This window comes from Bolinopsis microptera, chromosome 10 (assembly GCF_026151205.1).
Source record: "Bolinopsis microptera isolate Bmic1 chromosome 10, MBARI_Bmic_1.0, whole genome shotgun sequence".
In the NCBI taxonomy this organism is placed as follows: domain Eukaryota; kingdom Metazoa; phylum Ctenophora; class Tentaculata; order Lobata; family Bolinopsidae; genus Bolinopsis; species Bolinopsis microptera.
In genome coordinates this window covers 6,582,607-6,602,517 of record NC_087081.1, presented here as the reverse complement: position 1 = coordinate 6,602,517, position 19,911 = coordinate 6,582,607, and the positions used below count along the sequence as shown (strand labels likewise).

General features: G+C 37.6%; 1 protein-coding gene across 10 annotated transcripts in view; it reads left to right on the top strand.

The window, feature by feature from the left end:
- The window catches only part of LOC134822051 (potassium channel subfamily K member 4-like), a 120,474-nt gene that overhangs the window by 76,945 nt on the left and 23,618 nt on the right, over positions 1–19,911 (top strand). Inside the window, exon 2 of one of the 10 annotated variants that reach the window (XM_063832893.1) lies at positions 16,687–16,982. The exons of 7 other annotated variants lie outside the window; for them this stretch is intronic. In XM_063832893.1, the coding sequence (XP_063688963.1) occupies positions 16,707–16,982 (276 nt within the window). In that variant the 5' untranslated portion in view covers positions 16,687–16,706. Of the gene's footprint in view, positions 1–16,625; positions 16,983–18,934; positions 19,008–19,911 lie in introns of those variants that run through there. 2 more of the 10 variants (XM_063832892.1, XM_063832900.1) reach the window with 2 other exon arrangements.

The following is a 19,911-nucleotide window of genomic DNA, read 5'->3' as shown; positions in this document are numbered from 1 at the left end:
TTTTTTCTAAAAACTACTTTTCTCCGTGTTTTAAGCTATTCCGATCATTTTTAGCCAATAAAAAATTTTTAGAATTTTGCTAATTAGTTAATTGATAATTATCCAATTAACTTATTATCTGACGTAAAAATTGTTTCAACAAAAGTTTTTCTTCCTGATAATATGAACACACTCGATTGATTCGCAACCTTTTACGATGTTCACAACTAAAGATATTCGACAAACAAGAAAGGTGGTAAAAAGTGGTAAAGTGGCAAAAAGTGGCCTTAAGACACGTGGAAAAGTTTGGAAAAGTTGGTCAGCCATAGAGGGCACCTAATGGGACTCAAAAACGTCAAAAATCCTCTGAAAGCTTCGTGTGTCAGCAAATCGATTTTTTCAGACGGATCTGTCTGTACTAATGCAACATGCATGACACGTGCTAACCTATGACATAAAAGGTTATGGCACTGATCCAAGACTCTCCCTCAAAGTTCCCCACAAAGCCATCTTGACTGAACCAGAGCCTCCTGTTCTTTTAGTGCTATCTCAGCCTCCCAACTTCAATTACAATGTTTTAAAAGTAGCCGACAGGGAACTCATCTGAACAGCCAGTAATAGCTGAAACCTCAAAGCTGATGGGTCTGAATGCTCGTCACGGTGTGTGGTGTCCCGGCTCAATTATAACTACCTGCCTCCTGCAAACCACCAATTAATGTGTTGGTATAAATATTCATTTTGTGACTATACTGAGTAGTTGTGCTAAGCATAGGTTATTTAGTGGTTTTTGCGGTACTTTACTTTGTTCGGCTGCAGCAGGTCTCATGTATTTGACTGCGAAGATTACACTGTGACCATAATGTGTATGCCCATGATATGGTGACCTAAGAGATGTTGAGCATTAACATGACCTTTATTATTACTTAGAGAATAGAGACGTGGCCATATAAAACTAAATTTGACTTTTTGTGTTACAATTAGCTAAAACTAACAGATTATTTGTCTTTTTGTGTTACAATTAGCTAAAACTAACAGAATATCTGTCTTTTTGTGTTACAATTAGCTAAAACTAACTGATTATCTGTCTTTTTGTGTTACAATTAGCTGAAACTAACTGATTATCTGTCTTTTTGTTTCTTCGAGAGACTATTATAAGATTACTAGTGTAACCCGGCCTTCGGCCGGGATTTCACTGCCGCATTTAAAAAGGGTAGGAGTAATTACCCGCTGAGTCAAAACCCGCATTAGGTGACCCAATATAAGTATCTTAAAGTTAAACAATAATCTCATAATCAGTTCTTTCACGTGGATAATTAAGTCATTATTAGCCATTAGATCATTAGGCACCACATTCCATGATCATAAGGTCTGAACACCGACTATTACACCTCATCACTCCCGTCTTGAACCGCTTTCCATTTCTATTTAAATCGTTATAGAAATTAACCCTTGCTAACTCCGCACCACACCCGCCTATTACATTTGAAAACACGCATAACATTGTCGTATGAACTCTCTCTCTCTGCAGTTATATTATTAAAACAGACCTCAAACACTAATAACAGTGCCCCCTCCCCTAATAAACTTATGGTATAACATTACAGCCCCGTAACTCTTGCCGTTCTGCTCAAGCCATTTTATGTAACATTTGTGGTACAAAACCATCAATTAAACCACTTACCACCGACCGATTTAAAAACCCTTTACCATTTGACTTCCTCATTGTTTTGTCGGCACTATACCGAAATAGCCAGCCCCGTAACTCTTACCGTTTTATTGATTAAGCCGCTCGGAAATTACACGCGGACACACACACAGACAAACACACATTCTGATCTTATTGTTTAAGATAAATGGAAATATGCCGCGAGTCTATACTCTATTCGCTCTAACGATAACTTTCCCCTCCCTAACTTTTTAATAGCCATGTAATTTTTCCCAATTTCTCCCCAATCAATACCGTCAAGTTTCGCGTTAACGCATAAGGGAACTACGCTAGTCTTCACGGATATGTTGACGTGTCAATAGTAGGGCAAGTAGGCGCGGACCACCTTATCGGGGTACTGTGAAGAATTAGCTCTGGTAAAAGTTCCGAAATTAAGAGTCACACTTTCGTCTCTGGTATAAGTTTCGGAATTTTATAGTGTCACACTCCTCAACCATGTAACATGCTCACGAGTTATGCATATTAGTATAGTCAAACCTTTTTATTCCGTGCCTCTCTATACCATGAGGTACCTTGATATACCGTGCCTCTATACTGGGTACCTCGATATAGTTATACCGGACATCTTCTTTTCTCCCAAGCTTTCAGCAATTAGCTCGTTTTGTGCAAGAAAGGTGATTCTAATGGGGTATATCAATATGAGACGCTTGACAGGTTATTTGAGGGGCTACAGATACAGGGGATCAGGGGATGGGAATCTTTCTATACCGTGCACTTTTTGTTTCCCTCGTAAAACCCGGTATAAAGAGGTTTGACTGTAGAACATTTTATTTTGCCTGCAATGCTCGTTTTTTTCACTGAGTATAACGCAAATTCTCCGACCCCACCCGATGTAAGCTTTGATGAAGGAGCTACCTTGGGTTGTATCAACAAAGTAGACCGATGTAAGCTTTGATGAAGGAGCTACCTTGGGTTGTAGCAACAAAGTAGACCGATGTAAGCTTTGATGAAGGAGCTTCCTTGGGTTGTATCAACAAAGTAGACCGATGGATTTGCTATTGCAAATTTCTTGGTTTGAGCCTGGAGGTAGCATTTATGCTCAGCTGATGAATGATCAGGTAATAATATAGCAGTATAATGGAGTAAAGCCTTCAATAAATGACGAATCCTTTCAAATCGCCGCAATATAAGTACAGAGCAAACCAATGTTTATAAGTTTATGCCAATCTCACATATTATTTTGGCCAGCTTCAACAACAACTTTAAACATGTCCTGACTTTACCGGTCATGATATGAGATTGCATTTAATAAACCCTCCTCGCATCTCTCCTCCAGCATTTGCTTAAAGAACAGCCATTCTTTCGTGAACTCATAAAATGAGTCTAATATGTCTGGTGTGTACAAACTGTACCTCTTTTTAGTAAATTGCTCTGATTTCATAGTCCGAAGTTTTCATGGTCTGACGTCTGCTTTTAACGATTCTTATTAACACTTCCTGCTTAAAAATATCCGAAGAAAATTTCTGAATTCGTGATTTTTCTGAGATGAAATTATATAAAAAGACGTATTAATTGGTTTTTATCCGGCTAAATATTTTAAAAGGTTCCCAGTTATTCACCAAAATGGTCGAATCCAAAAAATGCACAAATAAGGTTCGGCGGAGAAATTGCCTTGGAACGGTGAAAATAGGTCTATTGTCTAATTTGCTCATATTCTCAAGATATCATCAACTTATTATCAAAGTATTAAATCACAAACGATCCGATCAAAATCCAATGCATATTGCAGGTGTTGAAATATCTGTTAGTTGCCTGCATAATCACCATTCTTTAGATTGTGCTATGTAAAAAAGAAAAGAAGGATATTCCACACATTTTTCAGTTATTTATCCTGACTAGATCGTTACATTAATGTAGCAGCTTTAATACTTTCAAGACTGCTACAACAAATAATTTGAACTCGCTATGTTATCAGGGCGACAAGCTTGAAACTAGTGTCTGTAAAGGGTTCGTAGTACCCTGCAGCATATAACTAAACCTAATATTCGAGTAGATATTTAGGATTTTAGGTTTAACACTGCTGAGTACCATAAATTTATTTTAAAAGTAGTGTTGTTAAAACCTTAATTTATTATTACAGTAAAACCTTAATTTATTACCGCGCCCTGATTTACTGCAAACCCCGATATACCGCGGCCATCTCCTTTCCTAAATAGGGCTAAGTAATAAACATGTATAATGTAAACAAACAAAATCCCGATTTACCGCGAATCCCGATTTACTGCAAATGTTTCCTTTCCCCCAAACTCCGCGGTTTTACTGTAATAATAAATTACTGTATCATTTAACAATGTTCCAACAATTCCTATACCTCCAACACATACAAAACACAAGGGCATGGGTACCTCCTGGTGATGGGATGGCCTTAGGTACATGCTTATCTCCTTTTCAGTAACCTTAAGCTACTCTGTGCCAAGGCTCTATACTAAGATACTATTATACAAGCTATAGGGGGTTAGTTCTACCTCAAACGGTCTACATTTTTTGTCGTAACATAACTTCATGTAATCTCCGTCGTAACTGTATCTTATTTACAATGGTATTGTATCGGATATCGATCATATCATGTTGTTAGGCAAATTTCGTGCATGCATTTTGCCACGACCGGTCAATGCTTGGACTCTTCATTGGCCCTTATAATTGGTGATATAAATTATAGACGCTAATTTTTGTTTAATAAACACTCCTATTTACATGACTGCTACATTTTACCTATTATGTTCCTATTATGTTCCTTCGGCGGGTTGTTCCTTTTCTTAACCCATGAGATCATTGGTGGCCACAGCAGCCAATGCGGTCATCAAAAAGACAAAGACACAGGTCGGTGGATGATAAATCTCAACCTCTTCTTGAATTAATGGTGTTTTTACCCCAGAGAAAAGCTTGATACAGATCTCGCCAGGCAACATTAGTTTCAGCAACCATTTTAAAAGAGAAGGTATAACCGTCATTATATATCACGATCATTTGTGCGCTGCTTATTTTGCAACACCTTTTAAATGGGTTCATCTTCATCTTCATCCCGTACGACATGGGCTCTTTCTTAGGGTTTATCAAACATATTACTATTAGGACATCTTCACACATCACAAAGTTGTAAGTTCGATCAAACAAAACGATGTAGGTGTTGTATGTTGAAATATATTTTGGCTGCAATATATCCGCAGTGATCACCATTCTTATTTCTTAAGATTGTGCTTCGTAAAGGTGTGAATAGAGATTTCATCATTTGTGGTTGAACATTCTGTCCATTATGCCATCCCACAAAAATCAGAGATCTCCAAGAACTGGAGAGTGTCCAGAACGAATTTGTCAATAGAATCTCAGGAATGCGTGATCTCCACCACTGGAATCGCCTGGTCTATCTATCACAGATGTTTCTTCAACGAAGGCGAGAGCGACTCATCATTTTCCATAATTGTTAATCTTAAACCGGAAAGAACAGCAATGATCTGAACGTTTTATTTGTTTCGCACCCAAGGCTTAATTTAGAAATCTGGCAGTCATTTCATCGAAACGTAAAGCCAGTCCAACAGCAAACCTCACTTTGTTTGACAACACATTTGCAGTTCAGGGACCTAATTTGTGGAATGAAATCCCCTAACATCTGAATGTCATTCAAGATCTGGAGCACTTCAAAGATAAGCTCACAAAGCTTGTCACAAATTTCATGCAGTCTTTCCCTGATAAGCCGCCAATCAGAGGATACACTCCTCAAAATACGAACTCTCTGCTGTGCTTCCGCAATTATGAGCGATACCATTACTTGGCTGTGGGGTGATCAGAACATAGCCCTGTCAACTGTCAAGTGTTGATGAAACTTTGGACTCAACCCAGAAATAACGTTTAGTATGAAGGGATCAGATCCGTGAAGATGGGTTCTTTGAAACATATAAGTGTTTAATTAGTGGTTGAACATTCTGTTCATTATGTATCGCATGGTCTATCTATCTCTGATGTCTCTTCAACGTAGGCGAGAGCGACTCATCATTCTCCGTAAATTGTAAATCTTAAATATCAGAGTCTCAGATTGATGGTTTGAGATGGGTTCTTTAAAACATATACCTTATCGGACCTTATTTGGACGGACATTACTTGAACGCTGGAGGCCCTAGCGTTCATCTTAATGTCCGTTCAAATAAAGTCCGTTCAATTAATGTCCGTCCAAGTTAAAGTCCGTTGAAATTTTTTCAAAAATTTTTCCATTTCGAACTTTTTACCCAGAATATGACAACTATGAGAACTTTATTGTGCCGTAAGTTAACGACGGAAAGGTTCTCCTTGGTCTGCCGGAGGCACAGAAAACTCTACTAGTAATAGTATATGATGTTTTCAAGGGTCACTTGGCGGAAAAAGTCAACGAAATCATGACACTCAACAACATAGTTCATGAGCTAGTCCCCGCCAACATGACAAACTTGTTTCAGCCTCTAGATATTACGGTAAATCGTGTTGCCAAGGACATTGTCCGACGTTTTTATAGTTCATATTACTGAGGGGAGGTAATGAAACAGTGCTAGGAAAGCTCCACGTGATGTTAAGGTTAACCTTAAGTTGTCTAAGATAAAACCACTTCACGCCGAATGGCTTGTAAAAGTTAACACTGAAATGCAGGACCAGGGTAGTTTGATAAAAAAGGTTTCCACAAAGCTAGAAATCACTGATGCTTGTTTAAGCATGGACTATTTCATGCACGAAAACCTATTTAATGAAGATGATATGTGATATTAGACACTGATCATGTACACATATTTTAACATTTTTACTGCTTAATGACTGCTATTCTTACTTACTGTATAAAAAATGGATTAAAAAATCATTTGCTGAAATTAAAAAAACGTCAAAAATTAAAAAAATTCGGATTTTTGATGGTTTTGAATGCCTTCGAGCGTTCATATTAATGTCCGTTCACAATTATGTCCGTTCATGTAATGTCCGTCCAAATAAGGTCCGATAAGGTAAGTGTTTAATTAGCAGCAGTTTTCAAAAAACAACCGTCAGCTGGATCTCTATGGCGTTATTTCACTCATATCAGTATAACTGTCAGTTATACTGTCTCAGTTCTTCAGTTATTAACTGAAGTAAAGTGCCGCACTACAGTCCAGGTAGCGCACTGTAGTGCGACAGTGTCGATCTTGGAGGTTTCGCACTAGGGTACGTGTCGCACTAGAGTACGTGTCGCACTACAGTGCGTGAACCGTGCTCAGCTTACCTCAATAAAGTCTGCAGTGTACTACCAGTGGTGTAACGTAACCATTTAGCGCCCCGTCCCCTCCTCCCTCGCATGCATAGTGGGATCTGCCCTTTATTATGCCACTGCTACAAGCAACAATAGACATTTGGAAAACCAGGAAGCTTCTGATCAGAAATTAGGGGGACTAGTTGGAACTAACTCATATCATAGATATGAGACAAGAGAGAACTGACATTTTAGGACACGAGGAGGATTAGGATTCCTCAGATGTGTAGTAAATTACATGTCCTTTACTTCTTTTGTACAATCTGAGACTCTGATATCAATTGCTGGCAAGTGCGACGATCATGACAGCCAACAGACTTCACTCAAAATGCGTAACTTTCAAATAAAAGTTATAACACTATAACAGTACAGGCAAGTTCCGTAAACCTTAACCCGGGAGAATAAAAGCATTGGTTCTCATATACCCGAAACTAAAAATAAACCGTATTCCATTGAATCCCAAACTCTTTCCAAAACATTGACGCACTTTTTACCGTCGGAAACGAGATATATTTACATTTCATGTATCCTAATACTAAGAAAAACGTTTACAATTTTGTGCTAAACTAAGATCTCCTAAAAGATATCTCAAAATATCATTATACAACAGTTGCATTTCTATAGTTGTTCTTTTAATACTTCGTCTGTAACTCCATGTCCCCTCACTGTGTTTCCACAAATATATCACCACTTTGATCTGTACAGCAATTTGTGTGAGCTCTTTTTGGTTGTTACTGCCTGATATAGGTTATTTATCATTACTATTCAATCATTGAGATGTATATAAGTGTTGCCAGATCTCTTACCTGATATATTATAAAACTTTTCATGTAGACGTGAAACATATTTTCATATTCTGGAGCTATTATAGTACGGAGTGTGGACTAGCTTCGCCTGGTTAAAACGTCTCATATAATACCCAGTAAATGTAATTAATTAGTTAATTAGTTAATTGTAGTTGTAAATTTAAAGTTTAGAACTATTTTAATTGTCCAACGTAATATAACGTCATTGTTGTGATATCAAAACTTGCCAGCACTTAGTATGATATGTATCCAAATAAAATTACCAGCACCATGATATATATCTTTAAAATTAAGTTGGTTTCTGATATTAGTTCTTTATTTCACCTCGTTAAACTCCACATATTTATCCCAGGTCACTTGTCTGTATGTTGTTAGAAATAAGGTTTTCTTTCGTCAAAACTTGACTTGATATTTGAATAATCATCAGTCGTCTTTAAAGTTCTGATTGTTGATTTATTGCATTACAAAGTAGCTAAAGTACATCAAAAGCTTCCCATTAATTGGCTTACCGTCCAGCTACCCAGGATTTTCCGTATAAAACGATGAGGTGTGACTGTAATACTTCTTTTTGCTTTTAAACGGTACAAACTTTTATAAGAACTTAACGAGAATCTAGTCAGCTTGCTGGAAGCAATGAAGAAAAGAGAAAATATGTCGATATTCGTTTCCTCCTCCATGAGCCGGGTTTAGAAATTTCAAATTTTATTATTCACGCTTAAATTTATTTGCTCACGTAGGTATTTGATCATTATGTCGATCTTACGATTATCGAAAGCATAAACAATTAAAGTTGGACTAAATATTTGTGTTCTCATATGAACTTGCAAGTTGTTAAGCAAGTTGTTTAAGATGTGACCCATCGTACGCAATATGCATACTGCCGACACGTCTTCCATTTAATTGGACTTCGCACAGGAAACATGTTCAAAGAGCCATGGCTTGCATAACGCATTAGGTTTTCCCCACGTTTTTATAAAATAGGTTAGGTTCTTAAATATATTCTCAACTTATTTAATCAAAACATTGTAAATGCATATTATGCCGACAAACCTTCATTTATACAACTTCCAAGTAGGAAAAACTTACAAGAGCCACGTCAAAGCGGATTAATTTAACTTTAAGGTTGTTGCATGGTAGAATATAGTCGTAACTCGTAAATGACATTTAAATAATTTTTTACGTGCCCTCACATTAAGGTTTTTGCTTTTAAAATGGTGTTTGCTTTTAAAATGTCTTCCCAAAAATTACATAATATCTGGATTGAACTGTTAATTTTAAAATATGCTTATTAAATAAATTGTTGCAGTGATGTCGGGGACTCCCGTTGTAGGCCCTGAAACTTGCAAGTAGGATGTCATCCATTCAACTTTTTTATAATTCTCTGATCATTTCTTAGTTTTCTGCGCTTAAAATCTATTTCGCAAGAATTGCTTAAAATAGGGATTTAACAAATTGGGGACCTTAACACTCGGCTAAAATCAGGTTGAGTGCTTCACCCCACCTTCCAATCACTTAACAAGAACTTGCAATAAAGAGAGACCTGGGTTGTGATTAATAAAGCTATGCTCGCGGTCACGTGACTAACTCTAAATCGTTTTACACGGGGCCCTAACGGATTTCCAGAATCCGAGTCCAAAAATACGACTTCAGATAGATTTCAACTTTTGGGAGAATCTCAATATTGGAATGTAATGGACTGATTTATTACGCCCGGAGAGGCGTATTAGAAACTTGTTCTGTATTCTATACGGTGTACCTTGTACATTCCACCCTTTGATTACCATACTAACCCCATGGTGTAATGTTTGCCACACATTTCGCAAATATTCGCCGCACTTGAGCAGCACTATTACAACAGTTGCCGCAATTTAACAAATGTTAACTCATTAAGTAAGTGCGGGCTGAACTTTTAGCAAAACCTTATACCGGACTTAAATGTTGCCTCTGAGTCTGTTTATCGGCGTACCTCGCATGCCACCATGATAGACTTCCTCGTACGCAACTTAATGTACGTGGTCGGTACTATACCTTGTTACTTACTTGTTAAACTTAAGTAGGATTTTTAGACACCTTCAATGGAAGTTCCCACCTTTGATGAATTATAATAAGTTTTACGGTACAAATAGACTTGGTAAATGTTAGTTCCAGGGCTACGGCTATATCAATTTCTAATTATATTTATATGTCATCATATATCGTTTTGAATAAGCATAACTTAATAACACTTAAACACTCTATGGAATACAATTGCTGTGTTTGTTGGCAAGTATTTTAGTGTTTGATCTTTGTTGCTATGGTCGATCAAAAAATCCCGGCCTTACTATAAAATTAAAGGTCATTTTTCTGAAGAATTGTAGCTGTACGCTCCAAATCTAATATACTTAATCCCGAATTTGCTATTTTGTGTTGCTTGTTTCTGCTGCTCTCTAATCGGCAGTTTACCATTTCCTACCTAAAATCTGCCCATAATCAGCGGAGTTTATGACTGTTATAGAGGGAAGTGTGGTTTATACGTTCTCAAAGCGTTCTGCTGTTAAGAACACGTGTAGATAATTGTAGATAATGCGCATAGAGTATTACAGCAGGGTGCTAATCTTCTTGTTTATACTTTATCATGGTAATGACTTATGATAACGTGCAACATCCTGCAAAGTGCAAACTGGGTTTTTTATTATGTTCAAACTCCTGCATCTGTTTTCTGGACAGTAACAGCTATATCAAGGATAATTAGTGTATTTTGTATCGTTCCATATCATACTTTCTGTTTTGCTAGTCGTTCAAGCTTTATCCAAAACTTAATTATTTGCTTGATTTTTCAGTTCACGTTTCAAGTCTGAACCAGAAGATTGTTCTGTAGATATGATTTTTAAAGGTTTTACAACTGATTGTCCATTTTCTCAGTCTATATCTATGGGTTCATGCCACTTATCAGGTTACCAAGTTATTCACCCAGTCATTACTCATTACATTATTATCCATTTTATGGAGTTTATCCATTTTTAATTCCCATAAAGTATGCTCAGCGCTCGCGGATATGAAGTAAGCATGAAGTAAACACATTGTCTCAATTGTACTGTTCCAGTGTTATAATGTTACCTTAAGTTAGTAGTGCTGTTAGTGTTACTGGTACTGGTAGTGGAACAGTATAATTAGAGACAATGGGTAGGCACTTTACTTCATATCCAGTATCCACGTGCATATATCTTATCCTATAATTGGTGATCTTCTAACAACAGTTGGATAATCTGTCCCGTCTACACGTGTAACTGAGGAGGTTGATCCATCTTAAAACTTGTCATGACAATTTCCTAAATGTAGTCTGTACTTATTTTCTGGGCACTCTTAAAGGATATGCCGAGTTTTTCTTTCACTCCGCAGTCCGCACCTGCAGTTAACGCTTTATGATTCAGCTGCTAATCGGGAACGTTTAATTCTATAGAAGTATAGAACTGAATTGTAATTCGCAATTACCGCAAGGCCACGTTTCAAGTTAGTCTGCAGTACTCCACGTTTCTTGCTATTGAATAGAAAGATTTGATCTAAGATTGCATGGTTCATTGCTTTTGCCTCAAACTTGGCAAAACATTTTCGACTGACCGTTTAGCACGTACATGGATATACAAAGATTAGAAGCATGTGTATGGTACGTCTGGTATGAAGAAGCGCAACTATGAAGCTTACTATGGCTAGGAATTTATTTGTTAGTTCACAATACAAATAGCTATTAGCTTAAATTGTTTCAAAACATTAATTGGCACTTCGGGCCAGTTCCAAATCAATCTGCAAAGGCACAATTAATCACAGAATTTGGTTTCTCTTCTTTCATCCCATTTTCCAGTCATTACCCATTTAAAGATAAGTACTGCCAAGTACGCAAATAGATATCGTTCTGTTTCAGAATGTCATTTTATGCTGAATTGCAACCATTCTATTGATCCACCAGCTATTTCACTACAGCTTAAACATATATATGTTTATATAATATTTATCGACTTCGACTTAGGGCGGCTTCAAAGTCCGAACAGAGATAGTTTCAAGGGATGTGACTCAGAATTTCTTCATGTCTGGCTAGATGACCTGCGAGTCTCATCCTCCGTTCAGCTATCTTATCAGATGCTCTGATGAGGTGTCCATATACCTTGGCGTTAGTCTGCCGCTCTTTCCAGTTTATGTTAAGTGCCATCCTCAGCATTCTTGTATAACCTCCATCAATACGTTTTGCGAGGGTCTGGCTGACAGTCCATGTTTGAGAGCCATACAGAAGGTATGCAGACTCACTGTTTTCCTGGACAGCTCGCTATATAGAGATATTACGTATCTGACTTCCATATGCTTTCTGTGCACGTTCAAGCTTTACCCTCAATTTTCTTAGCTTTTTCTCACGTTCAAGTCCTACCGAAACTTTTCTTAATAGACTAAAGTTTACAAATGTCTTTCTCAATGTCTATTTCCGACTCCACTATCATACCAAGATTCAGTATTACTCATTACATTATTATTTTGATATCCATTTAATCTATAGTATGTCCCTCGCGTTGAGTAAGGAGAAACACATGAGTTGTACCGCCAGTTTAGAATGCCTGAGTATAATCTTGTGTCACTGACTGTATGAACGTATAATTAGAGCAAGGTAGCACTACCAAAGTCCCGCATCCCATGTGACTTCTACACAGTTGGATAATCTGTCCGTCTTCCTTTAAGTGAGAGTAAACCCAAAACTCTGTGAACAACCCTAAATGTAGTCTGTATTATTGAATTTAAAGGTTGCCAGGTTCCCTCTCCCGCATTAACCTCCTGCAACGAAGTAAAGAAGTATGACTATGATTCGCAAACCATCCTCGGTAACTCCACTTCTTGCTATGAAAAGTATCTAGTGCATAGCATTCTTTTACCCCAACATAGCAAACTTTCGGAATGACCGTTTAGCAGACGAGGGATCTCAAAGAGTACTGTTGTACGCTGTTAACGAATATGAGCTACTTCTAGAAATATCAATACAAGAGCATTATAAAGTGTTCAAACATTAATGCACTCGGGCCCCAATCAATTCAAACCCTTAATCACAGAATTGTCAAAGTTTTTGACCTTTTCTCATACCCATAATAATCCAGTACGCAATGACCTTTAAATGTCTTTAGCTATTCAGCCAGTTATTGATCCATTTCATACACTTACATTTGTTTATATTTGAGTGTTTTATCAAGATAGACGTCAAGATGCAAGATACCATTTAGTTTCTATATTGGTCGAAAATTCCCTGTTCTTTGGACGTTCACAACGCATGCCTACCTTCTTCCAATTCGTCAGACGTTCAATCAATAGTGCTTGATTGCAGGAAATCTACAGAGTCAAAATCATGAACACCGTCCCTCTCTCAGCTTCTTGCAGGTAAAACCAATCCCTTAACCTCCAAATGCCTCGCTCTCTCAGACCGATCTTTCCTGAAGCACCCCAGTTCGGTCTGGTAACTAACTCCTACAACTAGAAGTTTTATGTCTGGTAGATGACCTGGTAGTTATCCCGTTCGTTCTTTCAGATCTCGATGAGGTTCCAAGTACTTGGGTTAGTTGGTCTTTCCAGTTTGTACCATCCTCAATCCATAACCCCCTCATGTGCCTCTGCTGACTCCTTTCAGAGTCATCATGGACTCTACTGTTGCCCAACACTCCTCAATTAACCAAGATTCCCAAAGCTTCACTGTGCACTTGCTTCTACTCGCTGCTTTTTCAAGCCTTTCCTTATTATCTATTATAAAGTCATCGCTTCCTCAATGGTCTGTACCAGCACAGTAGTCGGTTATATCATCTTATGTGAATCTTATGTCTTAGTTTTCCCCAGATTCAGATGGTAGTCCACTGTTGGCGCCCGCAAACCAATTGTTATGACTCAGGTCGGCAAATCCGCATCAGGATCGTCGATAGCGCTTTTTAGGGTGTAAGTAAACCCAAAGTGCCATACCCTCTAGACACTTCATAATGTTCATTACATTTAAGTGGTGAACGTTCCCGATTACTCTGCCAGAATAAAGAATGCTTCACTCAGACCATCTCAAGAGTGCACTATACCTATTTCTAACTTCGACTCCAAACTTGATCTGCAACTCCTGATCAGTTTGGAGGCGACTAAAGTCGTAACGTGTGACCCGTGGTTGGCTTATGCTCTTTCGAAGACTGAGCTTTACAGTTGAGAGTACTGCCCGATGGTCAGAGCCCAGGGAATTGAAAGACTTTATACATATATGTAATATGTATACAAGTATACATCATGCATGTATACATACATATGTTACATAAATTTCAATTCGCTGTCACTTTAAATCGTTTTACACCGGGTCCTAACGGATTAACAGTCATTACCCATTTAAGGTTAAGTGTTTTAGAATGTATTTTTTAAAACTTCCAACCACATTATTGACCCACCATCTCATGATCACAAGATGAATGATTCGAATAGTTTTCCATTTTTCCACACCCGACTAGTATAATATTTCGTGTCTTATTTAAGAATGCCAGTGAGCATGTAGAATGATAGTGGTTAGGGTATAGTCCCTATTTCATATCAGGAAAAGAATTTAAAACCTGCCATAAAATCTAGAAACGCGGCTAGCTATTAATTTCTGTATTTCCTCGAGACAAAAATGAACCCGCCGAATTGAATGCATTCAGACTGCCGCAAGGTTAAAACATATTACTGTCCCCATTTTTGTGGTTTGAATATCATTTTTAGCCGCCCAGACACAACTTTATGGGCGGTCGTACTCGTAACTTTAACAATGTTTTTACAATTTTATTCATCATCATCATCTCGAGCTTTATCTTCATCAGATTTATGAGCTAATAGAAATAGAATGCTCAGGACATGATGTTTGGTTCATGATTTGTGTCTTATTTTCCTTTTAACGAGCTACTTCGGATAGATCAGACGTATAATCCGCATGGGTACTGTTCGTATGAACATGTCAATCATATTAATGTCATAATATAATCTCTTACGGAACAGCAATCAGAGACCACCATTCAGAACAACAGTATTCCATATGAGCACCATCGGTATTCATGGGTACTAATATGAAACCGTACAAAAATTCACCACCAGATGCAGTTAGAGTTGAAAGCAAACAATCTTCCACTATGACGCTCCAAGCACAGATCTCCAGCCTGGTAACTGAGTCTTCTAAATATGGAAATTACACGAACCTTGCCTCCAAAATTAAGCGGATTTTGTCTCGATCTACCCTGGTCCTTTGCTTTTTTGCCCCCTGTATTTTCAAAGCTTTCAGTTAGGAAAATTAATCCAACGTTGTCTCGGTCCTTTTTGGTCCTTTTATATTTTTTTCTTTCTGTATTTTCGAGTTTTCTGACTATGAAAATTACACGATCTTTTCGTCGATATTCCCTGGTTTTTTTATAGCAACAGGATATTACATGCATTTATATTATGATAATCAAAAATCTAAATTATATTATTTATACTATAATTTTGCCTTCCATACTTTCCACTAATCTAATCGAATCCAATGATTTAATTTGCTGTTTTGTACCCGACGACTCACGCACACCCACATCAAAATGACAGGTTGACAGATCTCGTAGTTTTACTATTCCCATTAGTTTGCTCCTAACTTTATTATACAAGTACCATTATAAGTAAAAAGAAACTGTCCGCCTTCCAGACAGTTGATTTGTTATTGCAGCCACATCAGCCGTCAGATAAGTGGTATTCTGTCTAGAAACGCGATTGTTTTCTATCAGTATCATAACATGTAAGCTAATCGCCCTGACAATAATTGTGAATGATGTGAAACTCTTATGTAATTAACCCAACTCTTTTATCTGTCGTCTTTTGATTGTCTAATTAGCTAATTGGACGTGCTGTTTGCATGGCAGCTAATTGACGCCTCAATGAATTCAATTAAGACATGATGCAATCGAAGGCAGGTGATCATGAGCTTGATTCTCAATTGCTAACTTCCTGCCTCTAAGAAGATAGTCTGTAATCAGGATTAGAGCAGAGATAAGGTTTCGAAATATCTTTGAATTATCGTAATCAGCATTCAGCATGGGCCAATATCAGGTCTGAAAACTAACGAACCGGTCCAAATCTTAGCGTGAATCTCAAGTGCGGTAACTTGAATTAGAGTCCGTGACCAACTAGATAAGTAGAAGTCTGAGCGACCAATGTCATGACAGACTTGTTGAACTGAGCACCTATAAAAGTTCTTTGTAATTGGCTGGAAGGAGGTCACGATGTCACCTCCAACTAGACGTGGTGTGATTATTTGTGACGTGGTGTGAATACTGTCTTCTGATTGGACGATACTATATTCGAATTGAATTATAGATCCCATGTTTCAACTATTATTTCATGTACTGTAGGTAGTTGACCCGTAATAATTTAGTGTTTCGTTTATGAATTATAACGCTCCCTCATTTTTGACATTTTTCCCAAGCGTGCTCTTTGTATAAGGCTCATTTCTTTTTTCGATTTTCCAGATCACGATCAACCTGATATAAATAGTGAAAGCCAGCTTGAAAAATGTTTTGGTACACGTAAATTTTAGTTTTCGAACTTGAGTACGTGTCTAACTAGAGTACTTTAATTAACTGTTTTATTGTAGAACCTTAACTTATCGCTTTACAGCTCTTCTAGTACTACTCTTCTTACAACTTTGAAACGATTATTTATTTAGTTATTCACTCACTTATCCAATTTTCTAGATATTAATTGTAACGTTAGTTTTACTGAACAATAGTTTATTCTATTTCTCCAGAGTAGGTATCCGTTTTGTAATTCAATATAATAGCGGTACTCAACAACTTAAATTAAACGGAAAGACAGAATAATATTAATAAAATACTTAACGGTAACCATACAAAGGTTACATCAGGTAACTATATTAAAGATCGCCATCTTCTAACTCACACAACACCCCAAAGCCTCCCAACCAGATCCCGGAATGACAGAATACAACCCTCTAACCTCCACTCCAAAACCAGACACCACCAAAACCTCCTTCCACATCACAACAGCTGGAGCCAGACCCCTAAATGGGGGAGGTTTCGGCAAAGCAAGATGGGCCGCTGCCACCGCTAAAATAAACATTGAGCATAAACCAACAGACTCGAAACCAATGACATTGGCAGAGGTTGTTCAGGCGAAGGTTCGGATGAACCGGTGGGAGAAAATGAAAAGAGGGTTGAAGAAGCGATACAGCACTGCTACTATTAATGTGGTAAGTAAAGGTTCTGTCACATTTTTCTTTTAAAAATTTTTATGGATCGCTATGAAGAGTGATAAAAATTATAATGCAACGATTTAGCATTAGCGGTTTGACTATGGAGTCGTAAGAAGGGAGACAAATCAAATTTATAGTCAGTAAGATTCCAAAGAATTCTATAAAATTCTGTAGAATGTTCATTGTTCTGGGTGGATGTACTGAAGAAGATGTGGTTAATTAGCTTGCCAGATCATCCCACGTCTAAATTTACTTAAAACTAACGTCATGCCTCATTCTATCTTAAATGAAAATCACAAATAGTGATGATTTTTAATAATAATTTACTCTAAAAATCTCAAGACTCATATTTTCCCTCAAAATACCAAAAATCTCACTTCATCCGATCATTGTCAAAAATTTTCCTAATTAGACCAATTAACATAACTGACTGGCACCTCATTCTCGTACTGGGATTCGCTACTTATACTAAATAGCTGTGTACCCCTACTTCATAAAACAAGTGCTGAGTCACGCTGTCGGGTAGATATTGTGGGTCATTATACATACTATTATAGAAGCACTATATAACTATAGGCTTCCATTATTGATTTATTGTTTCGTCAATCCCTCCGCTGCAGCTGCTGCTGCTGCTGCTGATCCTTGAATTATTTAACCGTGATTATTTTCAATAACCATTTTAACTCCCCGTCTCTAGTATTAGTTAGAGGCCCGTCTTTAGCCTTAACCTGCCGGCTCTTGAATAATATACCAAAATTCATATTTTCCTTCTATTTAAACTGATTTTGACTGCAGCTCAATAACTATAATTACATTCTATGGCAGCTCAATTAGACTCAAATAAAGAATTAGGATCCAGGTTTAAAATAATAATGAGCCCTTCTCAGTATAGCTGTCTCCGTGCCCATTTCCATTACAATACGGGGGGAAATGAACAAAGATCAGTCATATCCTGACAAATTTTTATCGTTTCATTATGGTGATTTCCCGGGTACAAATGCTGTGCGTTATAACAAGGCGAATCAGCGAATAACAGATGGATATTCATTGTCAATGTTGAATAGAACCACGGTGACTATTATTCTATTCTTATCACCGGCTCTCACCGGCTCTCTCTCTCTCTCTCGCTCTCGCCGTAAATTTACTGAGGAGTTGTTCATTGAGCTGATCATTGGCGAGTTCTGGTGAAATTAATATTCAGATGTTAGAGCGGAGTTTAAATCGAATACTCGTCTGGTACTGATACTATTTAAATGTTATTTAGTCGAGACCACAGTCGCTCCTTTCCCAAACGTCCTTTTTAAATCGAGATGGGAAATCAAGCTTGTAGTTAGCGCTGCAGAGTCTATAAATGATCTTTAAAAGTTGAAATAGACATGCTGGAAGATTTTTGATGATTTTTGTCTAACGATGTCCGGTTGTAATATTGGAAGCTGTATTAGTGTATTGAGTTTCGTATAGCTTCGATATATTGCGTAAGAAAAATACTTGGCAGGGGTAGCATAAAATTACTCGGTAGAAAAATTTGATGTTGTTGCCACAATGTTGCCAGTTTTGCGGATAAGTTTAAAATTTAGGATCTCGGAAATACTCTTTTACGACCAAATTAATTATCGGGATGGTTTCATCCGACACATTGCAGCAAGCTTTATTAGGAGAAACCTTGGCCTTGATCAAAAGAAATACCGAATCATGATTAAAATGTCTGCAACGATAGTTCCAAATTTCATGAACGAATCAAATCATGTATATTTAGACTGAGAAGATTTTGCTGACAAATAACATAAATAGCTCCATCACGGAAATTGAACTTCACTTTTCTTGATCAAATTATAATGTTAACGGAGTGATAATTTGAACATTTTCATAATTATCAAAAAATTCAGCATCGAATAAATACAGTCGACAGTTTTGTTTTAACCATTGTAAGCTTACGAAGAATGTAATTTTTGTGTTATAGTCCATCGCAACGATAGCGAAATGGAGATAACCAGAGCCAAAGGAAAAATCCAGCTAAAGCAGGTAATAAACATTTTAAACATCCCCTTCAGTAAAGTTTAGAACTTTTTAAAAATGCTCGGTTAGATGAACGATTATATAGATACTCAATCGTCATTGAATTTGTCATAAGGATTCGCGCGAAATTTAAAATTTGTCAGTTTGATGGTGCAGGGTTTCTACTTGGGAAATAACCATCACCGTGTTCCCATCTTCAAAATAATCTCAAACTGATCACAGTCACAGTCATCATTTGGATCTGACACACGTAATTTTGCTCTTTCTAATTTCTAATTTTAAATTTCTGAATTACAACAAGCTCGATCAGAGGGCTTATATTTCACCTAAATCCCAACCCCAATCCTAACAGTAACCATCACCCCGAAGCTAACCATAGCGCTAACCACAACCCCAATCCTAACAGTAACCATCACCCCGAAGCTAACCATAGCGCTAACCACAACCCCAATCCTAACAGTAACCATCACCCCGAAGCTAACCATAGCGCTAACCACAACCCCAATCCTAACAGTAACCATCACCCCGAAGCTAACCATAGCGCTAACCACAACCCCAATCCTAACAGTGACCATCACCCCGAAGCTAACCATAGCGCTAACCACAACCCCAATCCTAACAGTAACCATCACCCCGAAGCTAACCATAGCGCTAACCACAACCTTAACCCTAACCGCAGCCTTACAAAATCTGATTAGTATTTTACCAGCCTGTCACGTGATCAAAACAGTTCTTTCCCCATAACTGAAACTCCTCGGGGAAGCATTTTAACTCTATGTTATGGGGGTGATTCGGAATCAGCGTTCAAAAATAAATCAATTGATGCCACATTCAAACCCTCAGGACCTTACGTTTAACACAAAAAGTTTGTAATTTGGGCGAGCGACTAAGTGGGAGCCTGATCAAAGGT